Source organism: Temnothorax curvispinosus, unplaced genomic scaffold (genome assembly GCF_003070985.1).
Source record: "Temnothorax curvispinosus isolate PA1 unplaced genomic scaffold, ASM307098v1 QBEX01016430.1, whole genome shotgun sequence".
Lineage (NCBI taxonomy): Eukaryota > Metazoa > Arthropoda > Insecta > Hymenoptera > Formicidae > Temnothorax > Temnothorax curvispinosus.
Window position 1 is genome coordinate 546,608 of NW_020226210.1, and position 18,471 is coordinate 565,078.

General features: G+C 38.6%; 3 protein-coding genes and 1 non-coding gene across 11 annotated transcripts in view; 1 reads left to right on the plus strand and 3 right to left on the minus strand.

The window, feature by feature from the left end:
• Nucleotides 1-6: 6 nt before the first annotated feature.
• On the minus strand, nucleotides 7-10,173 carry LOC112466642 (somatomedin-B and thrombospondin type-1 domain-containing protein). The gene is made up of 5 exons (XM_025034847.1): nucleotides 9,184-10,173; nucleotides 4,323-4,523; nucleotides 3,712-3,790; nucleotides 2,656-2,729; nucleotides 7-744 (listed from the first exon to the last, which is right to left on the minus strand). Exons 1-5 carry the CDS (start codon nucleotides 9,437-9,439, stop codon nucleotides 380-382), a joined length of 975 nt encoding a protein of 324 aa, XP_024890615.1. The 5' UTR covers nucleotides 9,440-10,173; the 3' UTR covers nucleotides 7-379.
• A 1,243-nt stretch (nucleotides 10,174-11,416) lies between these two features.
• Nucleotides 11,417-11,578, minus strand: LOC112466654. The gene has a single exon (XR_003042168.1). It is a non-coding gene; the product is annotated as a U1 spliceosomal RNA (small nuclear RNA).
• A 3,667-nt stretch (nucleotides 11,579-15,245) lies between these two features.
• LOC112466622 (small VCP/p97-interacting protein) lies at nucleotides 15,246-16,535 on the plus strand. The gene is made up of 3 exons (XM_025034815.1): nucleotides 15,246-15,467; nucleotides 15,708-15,875; nucleotides 15,959-16,535. Exons 1-3 carry the CDS (start codon nucleotides 15,402-15,404, stop codon nucleotides 15,971-15,973), a joined length of 249 nt encoding a protein of 82 aa, XP_024890583.1. The 5' UTR covers nucleotides 15,246-15,401; the 3' UTR covers nucleotides 15,974-16,535.
• A 1,014-nt stretch (nucleotides 16,536-17,549) lies between these two features.
• The window catches only part of LOC112466650 (tricalbin-1-like), a 32,287-nt gene continuing 31,365 nt past the window's right edge, over nucleotides 17,550-18,471 (minus strand). For all 8 annotated transcript variants that reach the window (XM_025034872.1, XM_025034873.1, XM_025034867.1 and 5 more), the window contains 2 exons: nucleotides 18,238-18,449; nucleotides 17,550-17,942 (listed from right to left, as the gene is read on the minus strand). In XM_025034872.1, coding sequence (XP_024890640.1) covers nucleotides 17,788-17,942; nucleotides 18,238-18,449 — 367 coding nt within the window. In that variant the 3' untranslated portion in view covers nucleotides 17,550-17,787. The remainder of the gene's footprint in view (nucleotides 17,943-18,237; nucleotides 18,450-18,471) is intronic.

Below are 18,471 nucleotides of genomic sequence, written 5' to 3' on the forward strand. Positions count from 1 at the left end.
TCTTCAGTAAGAACTTAATTGGACACCATTTTTCTTATTCTTAAAGTTAAATCCTTCGGTAATCAAATAGTCTCAAATTAAAATCCTGTTAAAGTACACTTGAACTTAAATAAAAGCAAGCTTTCTCTGATTGCTATACCTGTAGCAATTTGAAGTTTAATTTACGAAGTATTGGCCCCTTAAATTAATTATCATTTTAAACCGGTGCCTCAATATTTTTGCTACGGAAAAATCGATTTTCTCAAAGAATCCTGAAATGTCGTCAACGTCTTACGATATATCCTTACATAATGATAGATGAAGAAAAGGAGAGAGAGAGAGGAAGGGATTCTAACACCGATGACACTCGCGGGAGCTGTGACAGAGCTCCGGAGAACGTTCACCGTTCCGCGACAGCGACGGCGCGTCTTCTTCTTCTACTTCTCATCCGTCGTCTGCCTTTCCTTCGTCTTCTCACAACTCTATCCGTATTGCTGACGACGGGATTGCTGCTTGCGCCCCTGCGACGTCGGCCTCGGAACAGTTGCGAGGTGTACGGGGACGCCTGGCTCGATTGGACGCATCGCGGATCGTGACAATCCACCAGCCGCGAATCGCCGATCCATTTTCCGTGGCAGGTCGAATTGGTCGATCGGCCACGCCGATTGCCGCTACCGGCAATATCGGTCGATAGCTTCCACCTGCCGATGCCCACGTATTTGTCCAGACTCTCGTTACCGAGGCGCTCCACGCAAATCCGCGAACCTGCGGTGATTTTAATCGCTCACCGTTTTTGCTTTCCGGTCGACGGCATGTAATTTTAATTATATACGCTCGATATGACAAATTGTTTTTATCTCTTTAAACTCTTAACGTACGTTCTGACTCTTAATTCTTTTTTAATAATATAGCATAATCCTAAAAAAGTTTAATTAAAGTTAACGATTCTGTTGTGTGTTTATTCGGCAATTAAATATATTCTTCTTTTAATAACTGAATTTTTTTTAATGCAATAGAAACATGAAAAAAATACCAAAGCAATTTGGTTTGTTTTCTCTTAATTACAATAAGAAAGGCAAAATGGTTAAACCAAAATGCACAAGCTGTGGAAAACAAAATAGCAAATTTAACAGCGATGCGGAGATAATAAGTAAGCCATCGTCAAAATAACTTGCTTTTCGTCCGCAGATTTCCGCGTTTCGTGGCTTATCTGCTTTAGATATGTCGCCTGTAGGAAACAACCGTTATCTCCACTACCGCATCCACTACATCCGGTCGATTCCTTCGCGATAACAGCCGTCGTAGAGCAGCCGGGAATCGCGGGAGCTACGCTCTAATTTACATGACGTTACGTCGCGCAACCACGGTGCACGTTAATTGAGACTAGATCGAGTCGCTTCATTTCCACGTTGGCGGCGCGAATTTCATCATTATGCGAATTTCGTATTCAGAATTTGAGGAGTTTAGATTCCGTTAAAAGCGTCGTCTTATTACACGGTTCTATAAGTAAAAGATCCCCCCGTTTCTTTATCGGAGATGGCAAAATAAATATATGAGTAATTACTATCATAAACTAACAGAGTATTTACCGCCACTTTTTACGTTATTAAGTTACATTGGTAAAATATTCAACAGTTATGAAAAGTTGTAATATTATATTCTATTCCGTAAATTCGTATAAAGCATAATTACATTATACGTTTCAGTAAATATTTGAAATTATATCTTGGTCGCACGTAATAAAAGCTTTAATGAGAACAACTTTTTTAGAGGATTTGAGTGCCTTTTTTTAAACAACATACATATTTATTAACGTATAAACGCGCGATTTCTCGAGTTTCGTGTTTCGCGCGATGTAAATGTGAATATCAAAAAGTTAAAATTAATATTGCAAGTTCGAAACTCGCCGGGCACGCGGGCTAAGGAATTTTGCTTTTATCATATAACGTCAGACGGCTAAGAGAGAAGACTTTCGCGAAGCGATAATTTTTCGCTCGAAGCGTAATCCCGAGTTTTACATACCGCCACGGAGATGCGAACCGTTTTTCGCAAGAAGACAAGTCTATTGTCTCGTCGAAGCATTATGGTTACAAAAAACTTAAACGCGCGGGGCAAGGACTTAACCGCGGAAAAGAATGGCTGGTATGCGGAGCATCCGCCGTTGTTTTTCCTCCTCCTCGTTGCAATATACTCTGTTTTTATAAGCTCCGCAGTGTTTCACTAAGCATCTGATATTCATTCTTAACATGAAGATGTAGCTCAAAGTTTCTGATTTATTCAATGTTCCGAGAAGTCAATTACTTAAAATTTTATGATATTAAAAATATCACAATTTAAGATTTAAATGTGCTAACAAATAATAGTAATACAATACAAATGGTTTTAATTTATAAATTGGTAAGAAAAATCTGAGAATTAATAGAGAATTAAAAATATACGTCGAATGGAAAATTCTTCCTCAACCTTCATTAAAGAAAGGAACTAATTTTAACTACTGTAAGAAATTCAGAGGAAGAGGAAGAGGAAGGTCACGATATCTAAAGCATTCAGCATATTCTTCGTATTTGGATCTTCGACCTCGATAATGAAAATAGCGTCCCGTTAAATAAAACTCCTATTTCCAATTAAGATTAAGATCGGCTTTTGCGACACGAGCGTACTATTACTTATACGAACCTTCCGAGAGCAAATCCGAAATCTTGCTGCAACCCCGCGAGATCCGCAAAACGGTGAAAGCAACGCAGCTGCCTCTGAAACGTGTGTAATATCGGTTTTTATACTTTTAAATATCGTAAAGCCTGGAATAAAACGCGCACGTTCCGCGGCATGTTTTCTCGTTAGCCACTGTACTATAACACTATATATGACGGCAGGAGGACCCAAAGGGTTCCGTTGCTGTCGGCCTTGTAGCTTGCTTTACTCGCTCGACACAACGTCACAGGGGAGTCTCGATACTGTGACGCGATGTTTGCTGTGTTTTGTAACAGGTCGGAGCACGTGTCAAATTAGATCTTCGACACATCGGCGATTCTGTCTTGGTTACAGCGGCGCGTGGGGATTAAAAATATATCCCCCGGGAGGTATCCCTCACTAAGCGGAGAAAGCTTTTAATGGAATTGAATCGTGATGCTTGATCGCGCGTTCGGGGTAACGAACTTTGAAAATTAAGGACGTCAACTCATCAGTTACGCGCGAACGCTCGCGCGCCATTAATAATGCATACAAAACGCGATTGAAGATTATTAATTGTGCCATTCGACGGCGCAATATGACGGCGTGAAATAAGGGAAAATGTGTTACACGTTAAACACATTAACGGACATCGTATTCTGTAGCAAATGATATATGGAAGTCTATCGCATCGTGTAATTTATCTAATTGAGTTGTCTGAGTGAGCTCAAAGACTAAAAAGATAAACTCTCTATATCGATAAACGATGTACTGAGAAATAAAATACTTGAAAATTTATTTGTAGGGTTTATTTCTGTGAAATAAACTTTATATTCCACAAATAAATTTTTAAGTATTTTTTTCTCCGTGCAGATTCTAGCGACATTTATCACGCGAAACAATTTTGCGCTTTAAATTTTCCTCGGATCTGTCCTTGTTTCATCTATTTTCCTGCTGGCTCAATCGAGAAAACGGAAAAGTCGTTGTTTCCGTAGCGCGAATTGGGAACATGTGCGGCAAATCGCATTTCGTACGAAGACTAAGCGCGGGGGCTTGACCTACCTCTTATCGACGATCCTATCCTTGATCCTTACATCTGTACTGTTGCCGTCGCCCGGAAAAAGCGCAAGAAGCGTCACACCTGCGGCAAATGAAAGGAAATCGTATAGGATCAAGCAATGGTAGACAGACGTCAAGAATTTCGCATCGCGGTAGATACATCCGAAGATAATCCGGTTCCTTACTCTCTAGTTCGGAGAACGCTTGGGAAATATTGGACCATTACGTTTTCAGAGAAACTAGGAAAAACGCAAGGAAAAATATAAAAAGAATAATATTTCTTCTTTTACGTCAATCTTCTCTTATATATAAGATGCAATTTAATCCTAATTATAATCACGCGATAATTATCGCGAGTAATAATTATTGCAAGAAAAATTGTTGTCTGATTATGCATTTTAATGATCATTTAAATGTGTGTGTGTGTGTGTGTGTGCATGTGTGTGTGTGTGTGTGTGTGTGTGCGTGTGTGTGAGAAAGAGAGAATAAGTGTGACCTCGTCCGATTAATTAAATTGAACGGGTCTAAGTAATGAATTCCTCGTATGAAAATATTTCGCTTAAGGTAAAATGCGACTATCTCCCGACTTATCTCTGAGATCGATCGACGCTCACTTTTAGCGTGCGGCTGCGAGCGAATCCCGGCGTGGCATGTCTGGAAGCTGCGGCACGTCCTGACCTGATCCAGACGCGGACAGTGCTTTCCGCCGTTCTTTTCCGAGATCTCGATCACCCGGCTGCGCCTTTGAGTACCACTTCCGCATCCGTTATCGCATAGGGTCCACGGGCTCCATTCGCTCACCGCGCAGTCGACCACTGTAAGGAGGGAATGAACGCGACGTTAAGATTTGACCGTCTGCAGGTCGTTTCTCGCAGACCAACGATAAAATTGTCCCGAAAGTGCCGCGCTGGTAAAACCCAATCGACAAATCGATAACGGGACGTTCTTCGATCTCCTATCATTTTGGTCCTTCACCTTCCATTCTTACCTAACACTGACAACGCGACTGTAATATTTTTTAATTAGGATACATAACTTTCCACGATAAAATGTTAGAGCTAGAGTACGAGACATGCACAGAAAGGATCTCAAGCGCGTTACTTTTCCCGATATTTCACGCTCCACGTAAAAGACAACTCGCAGAAATGGCGATTTACCAGCGTCCCTCTGAAACGCATTTCGCCTTGTTACTTTGCTGTATCGCCAGGAGAATGAAGAGACAATTTGAGATGAGTAAAAATGCGATAAACGCTTCGGCAATCACCGATGTTCCTGTCCATTAAGGAGCGCGTAGAACGCGAAGGGTGGAAATTCATTTAACGCGCTGCTGCCCCATTTTGCGCGAGATGCATTGAGAGAACAAGTATCGCGACATTTAAAAAAAATGGAACGATCGACGTCAACGGCGTTAATTAAACGGCTAGAGAGCGTTTTAAATAAAATATCGAGCAGTAATTATTTTGCGCGCCGAAATTTTAACGGCTAGAGAGAGTCTGGCAATTAACCGAGAGATATCTTGTTTTCTGTGTTAGACAATACAATTTATTCCACACTTCTAGGATGTTTCTTTCGTACTAGATGTTTCATTACGCAAGATGTCTTGTTACACAAGTTGAAAAACCAATTAGAGAAAAGTATTTATATAAACGACACTTTGCTCCTTCATCTTTAAAATAGAGAGAAGAAGTTCGCATTGGAAAGACTGAAATGTATCAAAGCTGAGTGAAATAGGGCGCATAATGAGAATATGAAAATGGCACGTCACGCGAATTAATAAAATTAAATTAAATACTTCGTATAATTTTATACTCGCATTTTATCGCAAATGGCGTATAATTAAATGACGTACGTTATACCCTATTAATGTAATTATTGTAATCGCAACAATTTGTACTTCTCGCACGCACATATTGATACATTAATATAATTATTAGCATTTTCAATTTTCGCGTGTAACGATCTCATTCCTCGTTTTCCAATCAGCGATAATTTAAAGATTTATTGGTCGGACGAAACACTGTCACAAAATATGGGAGGAATATTTCATAGGCGACGGACCGGTCACGGCTTCAGCCGCAGCTGCGGGATAAAATTCAAGCTACATTTTGCATTAGGCTGTCGGGGAGTGGTGAGAACTGCGGTGCAGATGTATAACTACTTGTTTATCGCTTCTTTTATGGTTATACCTACGGTGTTTATAGTTCCTGTCGAGCACGATCGCTACCGGGACCTATATAGTCGTCGATCGATTGTACGTTCGAACTGAATTATTTCGTATACGCCCGCCGCGCCGGTCCGGCGAATGCGAATGGTCGAATGACATACGCGATATTGGAGATTCACTCAGCAATATGGGGAAAATAATGCACCGTCACTGGTCCGTAACGATCAATATAAGAAAATATGTCACATGTGGTATGTCCAGTCACCAGAACTTATATGCGCTCTTACGCGAAGAAAATATTTTATGTGCATTCGACTTTCTCCCCGCGTTATCTCGGAAGACAAATTCGCAAAGTTACTGTCGAAGTATCATTAACCAAGGTGAAACGTTTAGCATGATCATTTTTCGTTTCCCAGCCTCTCCCCTGGTTTGTTACGCCTAAAATATTTCGCGCTGCTTTTGTAGAATGAGTTTTGGTACCATCTTTTCTTGACGCGTTAAAAAATGATAAAGAGGCTGATGTTATAAATTCGCGTCGAGAACAGATCGCGGACGCTCGGGTATTCCTTTCGCAAGGGTGCAATCTTTACATTTCATTAGGCGTGGATGCCAGGAACGGAAATCGGCTGCAGTGTAAGTACGTCTCTCACGATTTTCTCGTCACGATCCCGTTACAAAATATATGTAAATTCGCGTCTCGTTTCGATTCGAGCCTACGACGGGGGATGGGATTATCCCGCTTCCAAACGGACGGCTTTGCGTCACTCGTGAAGCGGTTTCAGCCGCAGCTACTGCCGCGTTACATCTTCAACTCGGAAAGGAGCGGCACTTCTCTTCGGCCGGCAAGCGTAAATAATCGCGTTTCGGTGCAGCTTTAGCTTCGGCAAATGCTGAATTCGTCGCAGCTTCACAAATCGCAGAAATTAGGGCATTAAAGATGAACATTCCGACGCGACGAGATGAAAGTGCAGTCGGACGCGATAAAATCACCGCCATCTTCGGCGGGCGCTCTCGCGCGCGTCTATACTTTATACGAGAGACATTTCACCCTTTATAATTGATCTGCAGCAAACAATAGGCGCATAAACGTGGATTGTATTTGACGTCGTTACTATTGTTTAACGAACAATTTAATCGTATGCCTGTCGATTATCTGATAATTAAACCGGTAAAACAGGAGCCACGTTAAACGAACGGAAATGTGAATCGAATAACATTAATCCCTTTGCTATTAACAGGCACGTCGTTCGGCGAGCCATAAAATTTCGAACAACTGTGCACCAACGTAGAATTAACTCGACCATCTATTATGTAAATGCGGGCAGTAAAAATGTGATATATATTATAAAATATAAACCTCGACAGTATTTGTTGTTATAGTGACACTATGATATAACAGCGATTAAATAATAAAATATCATTGAATTTATAAAAGTGTTAAACTTATTCTTTTTCAGCTATATTCTAATGTTTAATGCAAAGAAATTCGAATCTGTACAGTTGAAAACATTAGCGACCGCGTTTTCGCAAAAGTTTCGGAAAACTTGATAATATCATTATCTTCACATTATGCCATAAATCTGCGGAATATGAACAGAGGGATTCAGTCTATAAATTGCGAAGTACATTTACGAAGATTACTCTTTACTTTTATGCTTTGGTAAAGCTGATCTCTCGGTCGGCGTTATCATCTTTACTTAGGCAACATAGCGGCAATAAGTCTTCCGATCTTTGCGTGAGATGGTTCCCTACAGACCATTTCCTCATTCACATATACACGCACAGAGCACTGTGCATATATCCTTTTAATTACCTAAATTTGTTTGTTTTTTTTTTTATTCAGCTACTATCTGATATTAAAAAATTAATGAACAAATAACTTCTACGATAAAATTTAATTTTATTAATAAATTTTTTTTGTTATATATATTTTTAGACACTATATACTGAAAGATTAATCAGTGTTTGATGATACACCGAATACACGACGCAATCATTCGAAGCGTTTTGATCGTCGAGAGCACGTCGGTTTCTATTAAATACAATATATCAATATATCATGTCAGATTGATAATTGTTCGGTATTTGATTAAATTCTCGCGAAACATACAGCATTGCGTTGATACTGATGGAACGCAGCATCAGCATTTTTTTTGAGCGGTCATGTGTGGTTGCTTTGATCGAAATTGGAAGTGGATATTGGTTTTAAGGGCATCGTAGAGAAAAACGAATCACATATCGCACACTGTTGATACGTCGATGTGAAGAATGAAAAATAATGGACCCTGTCCTGACAAAAAGGTTTCGCGCGCAAAAAATTTTTCAATAAAATTCTCCTTCGATGACGCAATTGCTAATATTAAAAACTTTACAGCTGACAGAGTAAAGGCTGGTTTATGCAAGCCGTAACCGTTGATTTAAGCCGTAAGTCCTAAGAAATTGATCAATCACAGTCGATTATTCTTCTCATATGACCAGCATAAATCAGCCTTAACTCAATTACTCCAAGGAGACACACAGTTCGTCCGGATGACGAACTGTGTCCTAAGATACTAAAGCAAGTACGTTACTTATAGAACACGTCCTTAATCCAGTAATCCTACAAAATCTGAGACATGTTGAGTGTGCGTATATATATATGTGTGTATTTAAGCGTGTGCTTAGCGTGAATAAGAAGAGGCGGACCGTCGCGTCGTCTATTAATTAATCAATACTCCGTGCGATTTTCTTTTAAGAATGGATTATATCTTCGACGTTCCCAAGTTTGATTAATTGATGTATATCGGCATCTCTTATTTCACACTTTAATTTTACCAGGTTCTATTTGAAATAATTATCTTTGTTCTATATTTATTTCGTAATTGATTGATTTGATTCTAATTATAGAAATGTTAATTATAGTTATATTATATATTATAGTTACACCAGCAATAAATATCTTATGTTAAAAATAGCAATAACATTTGTTATAAAATTTTCTCTTACTCGCAATTAACGATTATGAAAAAAAAAATTATGACATTTACGATTCTACTTTTTGCGGAAAAAAATACAACGTGTCAATTTTTATTTCAAATGAATATGGAAAATTAAATCAAGCTAAAAATGAGTTTCTGACCGAATGCTTATAAAAAAAAATGGAAAAATATTCGGTCATTTTCAAATCGGTTTAAAAAAGAAAATAATAGTCTACGTTAAAATAATATTTTTTTCATAATAGATTAATTATCGTCCAACGTCGTCCATCTTCTTTTCAATATCGCTCGTCGTCACCCACAAAGCCCTTCGTGCAAAATCGCCGATGCACATACCGCCGCAGGTCTCTTTGAAGTCGTCGCAGCAATCGGCGAGCTTGAGACATGCGTGGTCGCAGTAGCACGGCTTGTCGCGCGGACTCTCGATAATCGCGTTCGGCGACTCCTTCTGAATCACGCAGCCCGAATCCCTGCCCTGGCAGCAGAGCTTCGCGGAGCTGCAGCTGCCGGCGGCGGTCCCGTCAACGGTCAGGGAAATCAGCGTGGCGACGACGATCAGCCTGGCCAGCCTGGTCGCGTCCTTCCTCCACATTCTCCTCGCGATTCCGCGACCCTGATGACCTTGCTCTCACCGCCACCGCCGGGCCACCACGACGACCTTGGGTTTGTTGGTGCCGCCGATAGTCGTGGAAACGTCACGCACGTGCCGTGACGATGACGATTCACGCACGTTACTTTACAGCGACTCGTCGCGCGCGCGATCGATCGTCGACATATCGATCTACCGGCCTTGCGTTTCAATAGTTTATCGGTTTCTAGTCTTTCCGAGAGAAGAGCTCTTCAGTTTTAGCGGAGTTCATGCTTGAAACCACAGTTCGTAGTTTAATGTTTCCGGTGTTGACATTAGTTGACCATTAATTTGCGCAATTTTGCGAGAGCGCACTTTACATTTGCATAGTTTAAAAGAAAATCTTTTTTGTATTTTTTTTTTTCCCAACACAATCTCTTAACAGAAATACAAGATAATTGTCGTCTCTCAATCAGTAAGGGAACTTTAATGTTTCTTTTATATATATTTCCGCATTAATTAAAACGTTTAATTAACTACGTTTTAATATTTTAATAATATTATTATTTTCTGCTACCGCGTTACATTTATTTTCGCGGATGTTAAAAGAAGAAAAATAAGGAACGTCTACGAGAGCCACTCTGCGACACGCATAGGTAGGATTTTTCGCGGACCACCACCACGAGCGAAACTCTGCACGTGCTCGACCCTTCGGCGAAGGGTGTCGCAATCCAACTGAGCCGAGTTTCAACCCCGCGAGCGCGAGAAGAGCGTAACTAGGCGCGCGCTACGTTGCGCCTTCGCCGACCCGTCGTCCTTGCTTTTCGTACTCTCGGCGCACCTCCCACGGGAAACGGCAGCAGCCGGCACCTGGCCGGGCGCATGCCTCGTCTGTTCTCACGGGACGCCACGATTTAGTGCCTGCAGCTTTTAATGGAATTTAAAGGGCAACAATTCGTACCGCGTACCACGATAACGTATACGGCCCCCCCGGAACCGTCAGTATGTCTTATTCTGCGTTCACTCGATAGAAAAACGGTTTGTTCTTAGCGATAATGTCGAAAAAGATCGGTCTCGCTGATGAAACTTATTTATCTTTAACGTTTATAGAAACATCGAATTCGCTATCAGCTGCAGCTTTGGTCTATTTCAAAAAGACACCTCGCATGTGCGAGCGCGATAATATCTGACGTGTTGTTCGTTTATCGATGTTATTTCATGATGTGGAGTTTGAATGAATACTATTGTTGTCGAAAAATGTGAAAAATTGGGGAGTAAATTTCATCACGTTCACTAGTATTCATTTAGACTTTTAGACAGAGAATGTTGCAAAATGGAAACGCATATTAAAAAATTTAATACAAATAATATATATGATATATAATATACAAATATTTAAAGTATATTTAATAATACAATTATAGTTATTAAAATATATTTTAATCACTATGATTGGCACTAATACTATTAAAATATATTTATTTTATAGCGATAATAATGTTATACATATATATGCAAGAGAAAAAATATTGATCATATTCTATTTTTAAACTTATATACATATATTTATCATATTTTTTGCATTAAAAAGCCTGATTCTGTAAAAGAAATTTAAAGATATATAAAAAGGAGAATACAAAATTACTTTAATACTAGTATATTCAAGTATCAGAAACATGCGAGAATAAAAGAGGTTGACATAGCTTTAATAAAAATCACAACTTTCTTCTATAGAACTATAGAAGTAGAGGAAAATTCTCTCTTATGTCTAAGGCTACGGTCAACGTGACGCTACAAATGCTTCGAAGCATTCCTCTTCTCTTTTCTTTCAATGAAGAAAGAAAGAGAAGAAGAACGCTCCAAAGCATTTGTAGCGTCACGTTGACCGTAGCCTAAGTCTTTTACCAAGATTTAGGAGAAATATTTTTTTCTCCGATTATTTTGCCTCACTTGTGACAATATTGTCCCTAAAGAATTATTTCTGTTTGCATTCTATTATCGCCGGGATAGCGCGAACGCAGTCCCGACTATCAAAAATTGTACGCCCGAGATATCCACATTAGGGATATTCGCAAGGGTCAGCTCAACCGTGGTGCAATGGAAGAGCCTCGCCCTGGAGGAACCGCCTTCATGATCACGGTAACCTCTGCGCCAGGTAAGTATGCTTTCAGTCGCGACGGCCTCTAATTTATCTCCGTCGATGTTGCATTTTAAACACGAGTAACGGATCCATGCCTGCGGAGCCAAGCGGCGAGTTGGCGAACTATGTATAGCGCGATATACACAGCGATTGCGAGCGCGTCACTTACTCTTCAGCGTCGTACTTCGCAACGTTGCCCGTTGGGAGAGATTAATTTTTCATATTCGAAAATTTTTTTTTTTATTCTTAAATGTATGTAATTGTATGTTTTGTATATATATATGTATACTAATTTAAAGCGTGAAATCGATGAAAAGTTATTAATTATCAAACAAACGCAAATGCGTACATTAGAGAAAAATTAATTTGCAGCTTTTTGCAGACAGGAAACACATTATATTTACATTATTGCGATTAACTTAATTAGTTCATATTATAATTATATAATATGAACTAATAAGACCTGTATAATATAATTATACAGGTCTTATTAAAATTTTCTTATTTACAATAGGGACACGGACAAAATGAAGAATATAGAATATAAAATGAAGAAGCAAGTGGAAATTCTCATAGTACTTATTATTAGTAGCGAGTCATTGATTAAAGCTACGCTGGTAGATGCATTCGTGTTTAATAAAGGTCTGAGAGATGGCATCCAGAATGGCTAATATATATGCGAAAGAAGAGAGTAACGGGCGAACTAAGGTTAAAAAGCCACTCACGCCTTAGAATGCAGTCTGTATTAAGCAATGAAAGTTTGGTACAGATATTGCGAAAGTTTGCCGCGTGTTCTATAATTGCGCGCCATTGCCAAGAGCATAATCTCCTCATCTCTCCGTCTCTCCCTCCTCTTTCTCAGCTTGTTTCTTGTTTCTCATTATCCGACCTTAGGCACGTGCTCGGGTCGACGAGGAAAGTCGTTCCAGTTCTGTATGAATGCATAAAAACTTTCCGATGGTTATTTAACCACGAATCACGATTCACGATGCTAATAAATGCCGGTGCTAAAAAAATATTCCTTAACCGACTGCGAATTTCGTACGTTTTATTCTGGGCCACAGTAGAATTTTCATTTTCATGATCATGTAATGATATTGATAAAATATTAAGTAATATGATTAACTAAGATTAAAAAATATCCTTATTGATTGTTACTTTACACTGTTATCCAGTTATTAAAATTGTTATTCAAATTTATTATGATCTAGTAACATTTATTTTTTTTATTGATAAAATTCTTTTACAACATAATTATTTAATAATTATTTTATGCTACACTTTATATTATCGATGTCATCTTACAGCAAATTATAAACCTCCGTCGATGCACGAAAAAAAAAAGAACATTTCGTCGATTTCGGGCTTTCGAAGCGGAGCGGAAATGCATTCCCGGGTGTGGTTTATCGTTGCAATATTCCGGCGATGGTGGGGGAGAGCTGATATTCGTAGATGCGTCTCGAGAGTCTTCAAGAGAGCTTCTCGAACTCGAAGCTTTCGGCAACGAAGTTTTCGCATTGGTGCTCAACAAGTAACGAACGGGAATTTTTTTTTTTTTTTTTTTTTTTTTTTGCGAGGCGAAGAGAAGTCCCAAGTGGGCGCGGAACGACCGAACGAATTGGATTCCCCGGGGGTCTTGATATCGGAGTGCGGTCGGGAACGTTGATTAATCGCGGGTGCAAACAACGTGTGTAACGTTGTTACGTTGCCCGATATCCCTTTTCCGCCGGCGAAGAGATGGAGCGCGCGCCCTGGAAGACGACAATTAATTTTCCCAATTCCGTCGGCCGCGCCGCGATGTTCGCCAGCTGTGCCGACATTAATAAGAGAAGACATACGTATCGCCGTGAATAGCGGAAAGCCGATGTACATTGAGGCTTCCTTCCGTTCGTTCACCTCAGCTCGTTAAAAGGCGTTGTGTCATAAGAATGCAAACGTATAATTGTATCTTCAAAATTAGTAAAGAGATTTAAAGGAGACTTCTCGAACAAGAAAGACGTTTGAAAGCGCGTGTGTGTTGATTAAAATTTAAATTAAAATGATTAATTATTTTAGACTTATTTCAGATTTTATTTTATTTTTTTATTATCGAACAATGCTTACGTTATCAAGGTATGTTGTAGAGAATTTAATGACATTCTTTGTGAATATTTTAAACATATTGTTTATAATATACGTATATATTTTTTAATTTTACTTTACATGTGTATATTATTATTGCATGTATATTTTAGATCTTTTAATATTCGAAGATAAATATACTGAAAAATGATGGAAATACAGACAGTATTGTTAGAGCGTTAATTTTAATGCAACGATTATCAAATATCCTGGAAATTTCCTGTTTTTTTTTTTTTCGGGTCAAATTCTGCAGAGAGTCACAATTTTATTTTAAACGTAATTTTACGCTGTAGGAAATTGAATCAGTTTTACGGTCAGTGGTAGCAAAATCCAGTCGGTTCGCGAGCAAATTGACACGTTGGCGGGAGTGCGAGCGCACTTTCGAAAGTCGGCCGCGAAAGGGCACACGCGAAACTCGATTCGCCCGTAGAGCAGAATAGACGCTATAATAGCGCTAATATACAAGTAACGAGAAAATCCAATTTGCTCGCTGTCGGAGCTATCGGTCGGAGACCGCGAGGCAGAGTTTTCAGAGCGGACATTAACGTCGCTCCGCGAACGAAGGGGACACTCTACGAGCATCAATTCAAACTCGCGTTCCTCATAATTGCCGGCAAAATAATCGGATCCTCTCGTTTTCCCGCCTTGCTTGTTCTTGAAACGTATATCCGAGATAGATTGCATCAAGCGTCCGCGCGTTATTCTATCTCGGATACTCGCAACTCGCGCGTTCGCGTAAAAGAGTCACGGTGCGGTCTCGCTTCGCGCGTACTTGGCGCGAGACACCGTGTCTCTTGATACATATTGCGTAAAAGCTGCGGAATGGGTGCCACTTGCCGCTTCTGATAAGCCGAAGACAGCGAGTTAGTTTGATAAGACTTATCGCGCGGTATATAATTGTTCCGTATCATCGACGAATTATTATCACGAAATTATAGCCGTAAATATAGATAAATTTCCATATCAGAATTAATTGGAGAACATTTTGACGTGATCAAGTACCGATGGTTCGAGCAATTCAAATATCATCGATAATTAAAATGATCATAAAATTAAGGCAATGTGTAATAGGCAGAGAAACAAATTATTTTACAAAACATTTACAAACCAGGGAAAAAAATTTTATATGTAATTATATGTATATAAAATTATTTGTTTATTTTCCTTCTTGTTATTTTTCTTATATATGCAAACAGAGATTATAAAAAAAAAAGAAAACATATATATGGACATACTTAAATTTATACACACAATTACATATGAACAATTTTTTCGCGCATTTTTACTTTATTTATTTTATAAAAAGAGGTATGGCGCATGAAGAATGTATGGTCTTTTTTCTAGTTACAAATTATTGTAAAAAGAACTATATAAATATAAATAAATAGGGAAACACATTATTTTTGTGGCATATTTATTTTATTTATCTTATTTAATCTATTTTTATTTTGTCAGGAACGGGGATTCTTTCTTTCCTTGCTGCAAATCATCGCGAGCGATTTCTTAATCGAGCCGTACAACTTTGTTCGTTCGCGGATGCCGGGTGGTGCCGGGCGATCCCGGTGACGATCCTGCACATACATATGGCCGTCGCCGCCGTCGGCGACTGTTGACGACAGCCATTGCTCGGACCTGTCATACGCACGCCGCCCGTCGTTGATCCAATTTAACGACGACGTTTCCAGCGAAACGATCGCGCACGTTTCACACGGATAACGATTCAGCATGGGTAATTGTTGCGGCTCCTGTTACAAGGGATCGTCGTCGTACGAGGATCTCACTCCCGATCGGGTGCGTCTCCCCGCGTAGGTTATAAACGCGCACGTAAATATTAATCTCCTCCGCCCGTGCGATAAAAAAATCATTAAACCGTCGTGACACGCTTGGCGAACGACGGACACTTCTTTTCCCAGCTTCCGTCTCTCCCCGAGACGAATCCTGGTTGTCTGTCACTCGATAATTATTTCCCCGTATCTCTGCTTTTCTGTCGCTCCATTTTTTTTTACACACGTTGCTCTCTTGCCCGTTCAGGAAACAATACGTAGAAAACAGGCGGAGGCAGCTGAGAAGAGGATAGCCGAGCAACAGCAACGGGGCATAAAGGATATAGAGTCTGTCAAGAGGCAACAGCGACGGGCGTTGGAACTCGAGAAGCGAGAACAGGAAGCCGCTGCCAGCGGCACGCAGCCTACGCTACGAGTAAGAATGGATAATTGTGCAGTTTCGTCGTTTAAAATATGCGTTTGAATAAGACTTCATAGAGCTTGATGTATCCATTTCAGTGGCAGGTGCAATAAGAGAGAACAACATGCCGTGGCTCAATGGGATTGAGCTCTGTATTTTCTCATTTGGGAGGTATTAAGTATTTTACACTTGGCCAAAATGGGGCAGACCTAACGTCACCAACGATGCTGCTATAGTCACACAAGTGCAATCTTATTTTGTATTATTTACACATAATTATGGGAATAAGCTTTGAGTTTTTTAATTTAACGAAATACATCAGCTGAAATCGAACGACCGATACCGAGGTTCGTTTTCAGCTGACGTGTATTTTTTATCATATTTTGTATATGTATAAGTTTATATATGTATATATACACGATTGTGCATGCTCTAAAATATGACTGACACTGTTGCAAACGTTAAAATTTTGCTTCTGCTTCAATTTACTAAATGATTAGTTCTTTATTTTCCAATCGGTTATAAAATATACATATAAATGTATTACATTTATATATGTTTTCAGAGAGTTAAAGTTGTAAACATAAATTTTAGATGACGAATGAGAACAGCTGAGAGCAAAAAGATATCCTTATGCATTGTTAATCTTTCTTCAATAAAAATGAACTTTTGTGATTGCGAGCTTCAGATTTAGAATATATATATGTGCCTACACTTAAAAAAATGTATATCGAGAAATAAGACTAAAAAAGCGTATCGTTTGTCATATAATCTCTTATATATGCAAGTTTGTATCTATTGAAATATACAAATTTCATATTTGTAATGTTCAATAATTGTGTGATATAAAAGAAATTTGAATTAAACTCTGATAATATATTTATATCTATATATATATAATATTGTATGTATAATATATATAATATATTTGAGTAATACAAAATATACACTTATTATTAGTATTATTATATTATTACAGTTTATGTTATATATTGTATTATAAAATAGCAATACGTGTGTAAATGTACAAATGTAATATATCAGAAATTATAAATGAACGAAGTGGTATTTTAATATATCTCTTATTGATATCTCAATGTATTGTTTTGTATTAAATTTTGCAAATATTAAAAAATCTATAATATACATAAATTAGGACTTAACATACGTATATATATATATCTCTATATATATCTCTCTCTTTAATTTATCTTGTAAAATTTTGTCGAAAATTATATTTTGAATAATGAATTCTCATTAATGTAATCATACAAAAAAACTGAGATGAACGTCATATGGAATGCTATTAAAGTCTTAATACATGTTGCTGGATTTGATATTAAGAATAGACAAGGATAGCACGCTACATTGCACGCACACATACGAACGATGCACACCGACATTATACTTTTATATTACGCTTCCAAATCTTGATTTGGGGGGTTTATCGATGTTTTTCTTGTTGTGCAATTCGGGGAAACTTGTTTTCGCGTTCGTACCAATGGTATATCTCTTATATGAAATACATCTTGTGACGAGCTGACAGCTCGCCGCAACTCGAGACGCCATATTGGGATAAGAGTAGGATAAGGAAATCTGTACTTCCGTAATTTTTTCTCGTTTTCTATATAAAATCGGAGTTTCCCCGAATCATTAATGTATGTACTGCAATTCTGGAGAAGGATTTTTAATTCTGTCAAATTAATACGACGCTACGTGCCGACAAAAAATGCCGGTAAAACAGACGGCTCCAGCATCCCCTTAATAAGGATTTTTATCCACTCCTCATTAATGCGATGAACGCTGACGGAATTCGCGTTCTCGAAATTAAATTCTATTCCGAGAAACGAGTGAAGAGAAGATCTTGTGATTTTATGAATGAGTGTTAAATAGATACACAACTGCAGCATCTCATTTTCTTTAGCTCTCATATTTTCCCTATCCGATGAACCGACCAAGAACGGAACAACTTTTTTGACGACTTATTCTTAAGCTCTTTTCCGTGAGCGATTTGTACTTCCAGTGATGCGCCGTTATTCAGCGCCAACCACGTGTGAATTTCGTCGCTAGCTGCAGATACACCTATGCATTCAAACGAATATCATATAATATGCGCAAACACATGAACAATGACAACTTAAAGATTGTATAAAAGATATTAATTAAGATATTAATTAAATTATGTATAAAAGATATTAAAATATATGTATATACTTATATAAAACTGTACTATAATTAAAATAAAAAAAAATTATATGAGGTCAATTTGTATGTACTATATATAATTAATTATATGTTTTATATATAATATATATCATAATTATATTTTAACGTAATTATCTTATTCTCATACTTGAGAGTACTTAAAATGTCATACCTAGCAATTCGTGTAGAGTTATACGTCGACTGGCCAGCAGCTCCTTGCTGGCGCTCCTGATCTCAAATAGCAGTAACGCCTGCCTCGGTACACCGTCGCCGTCTATATGGAAATCTATGCTGAACTGAGGATTAGGCATAGCTGGCAGGAGTCGTGATTTCGCGATGGTCTTACCGCCGTTAGGCGAGACAATCTTATCCGGACTGGTGCTCCTGGAAATCTTCAATTTAATCA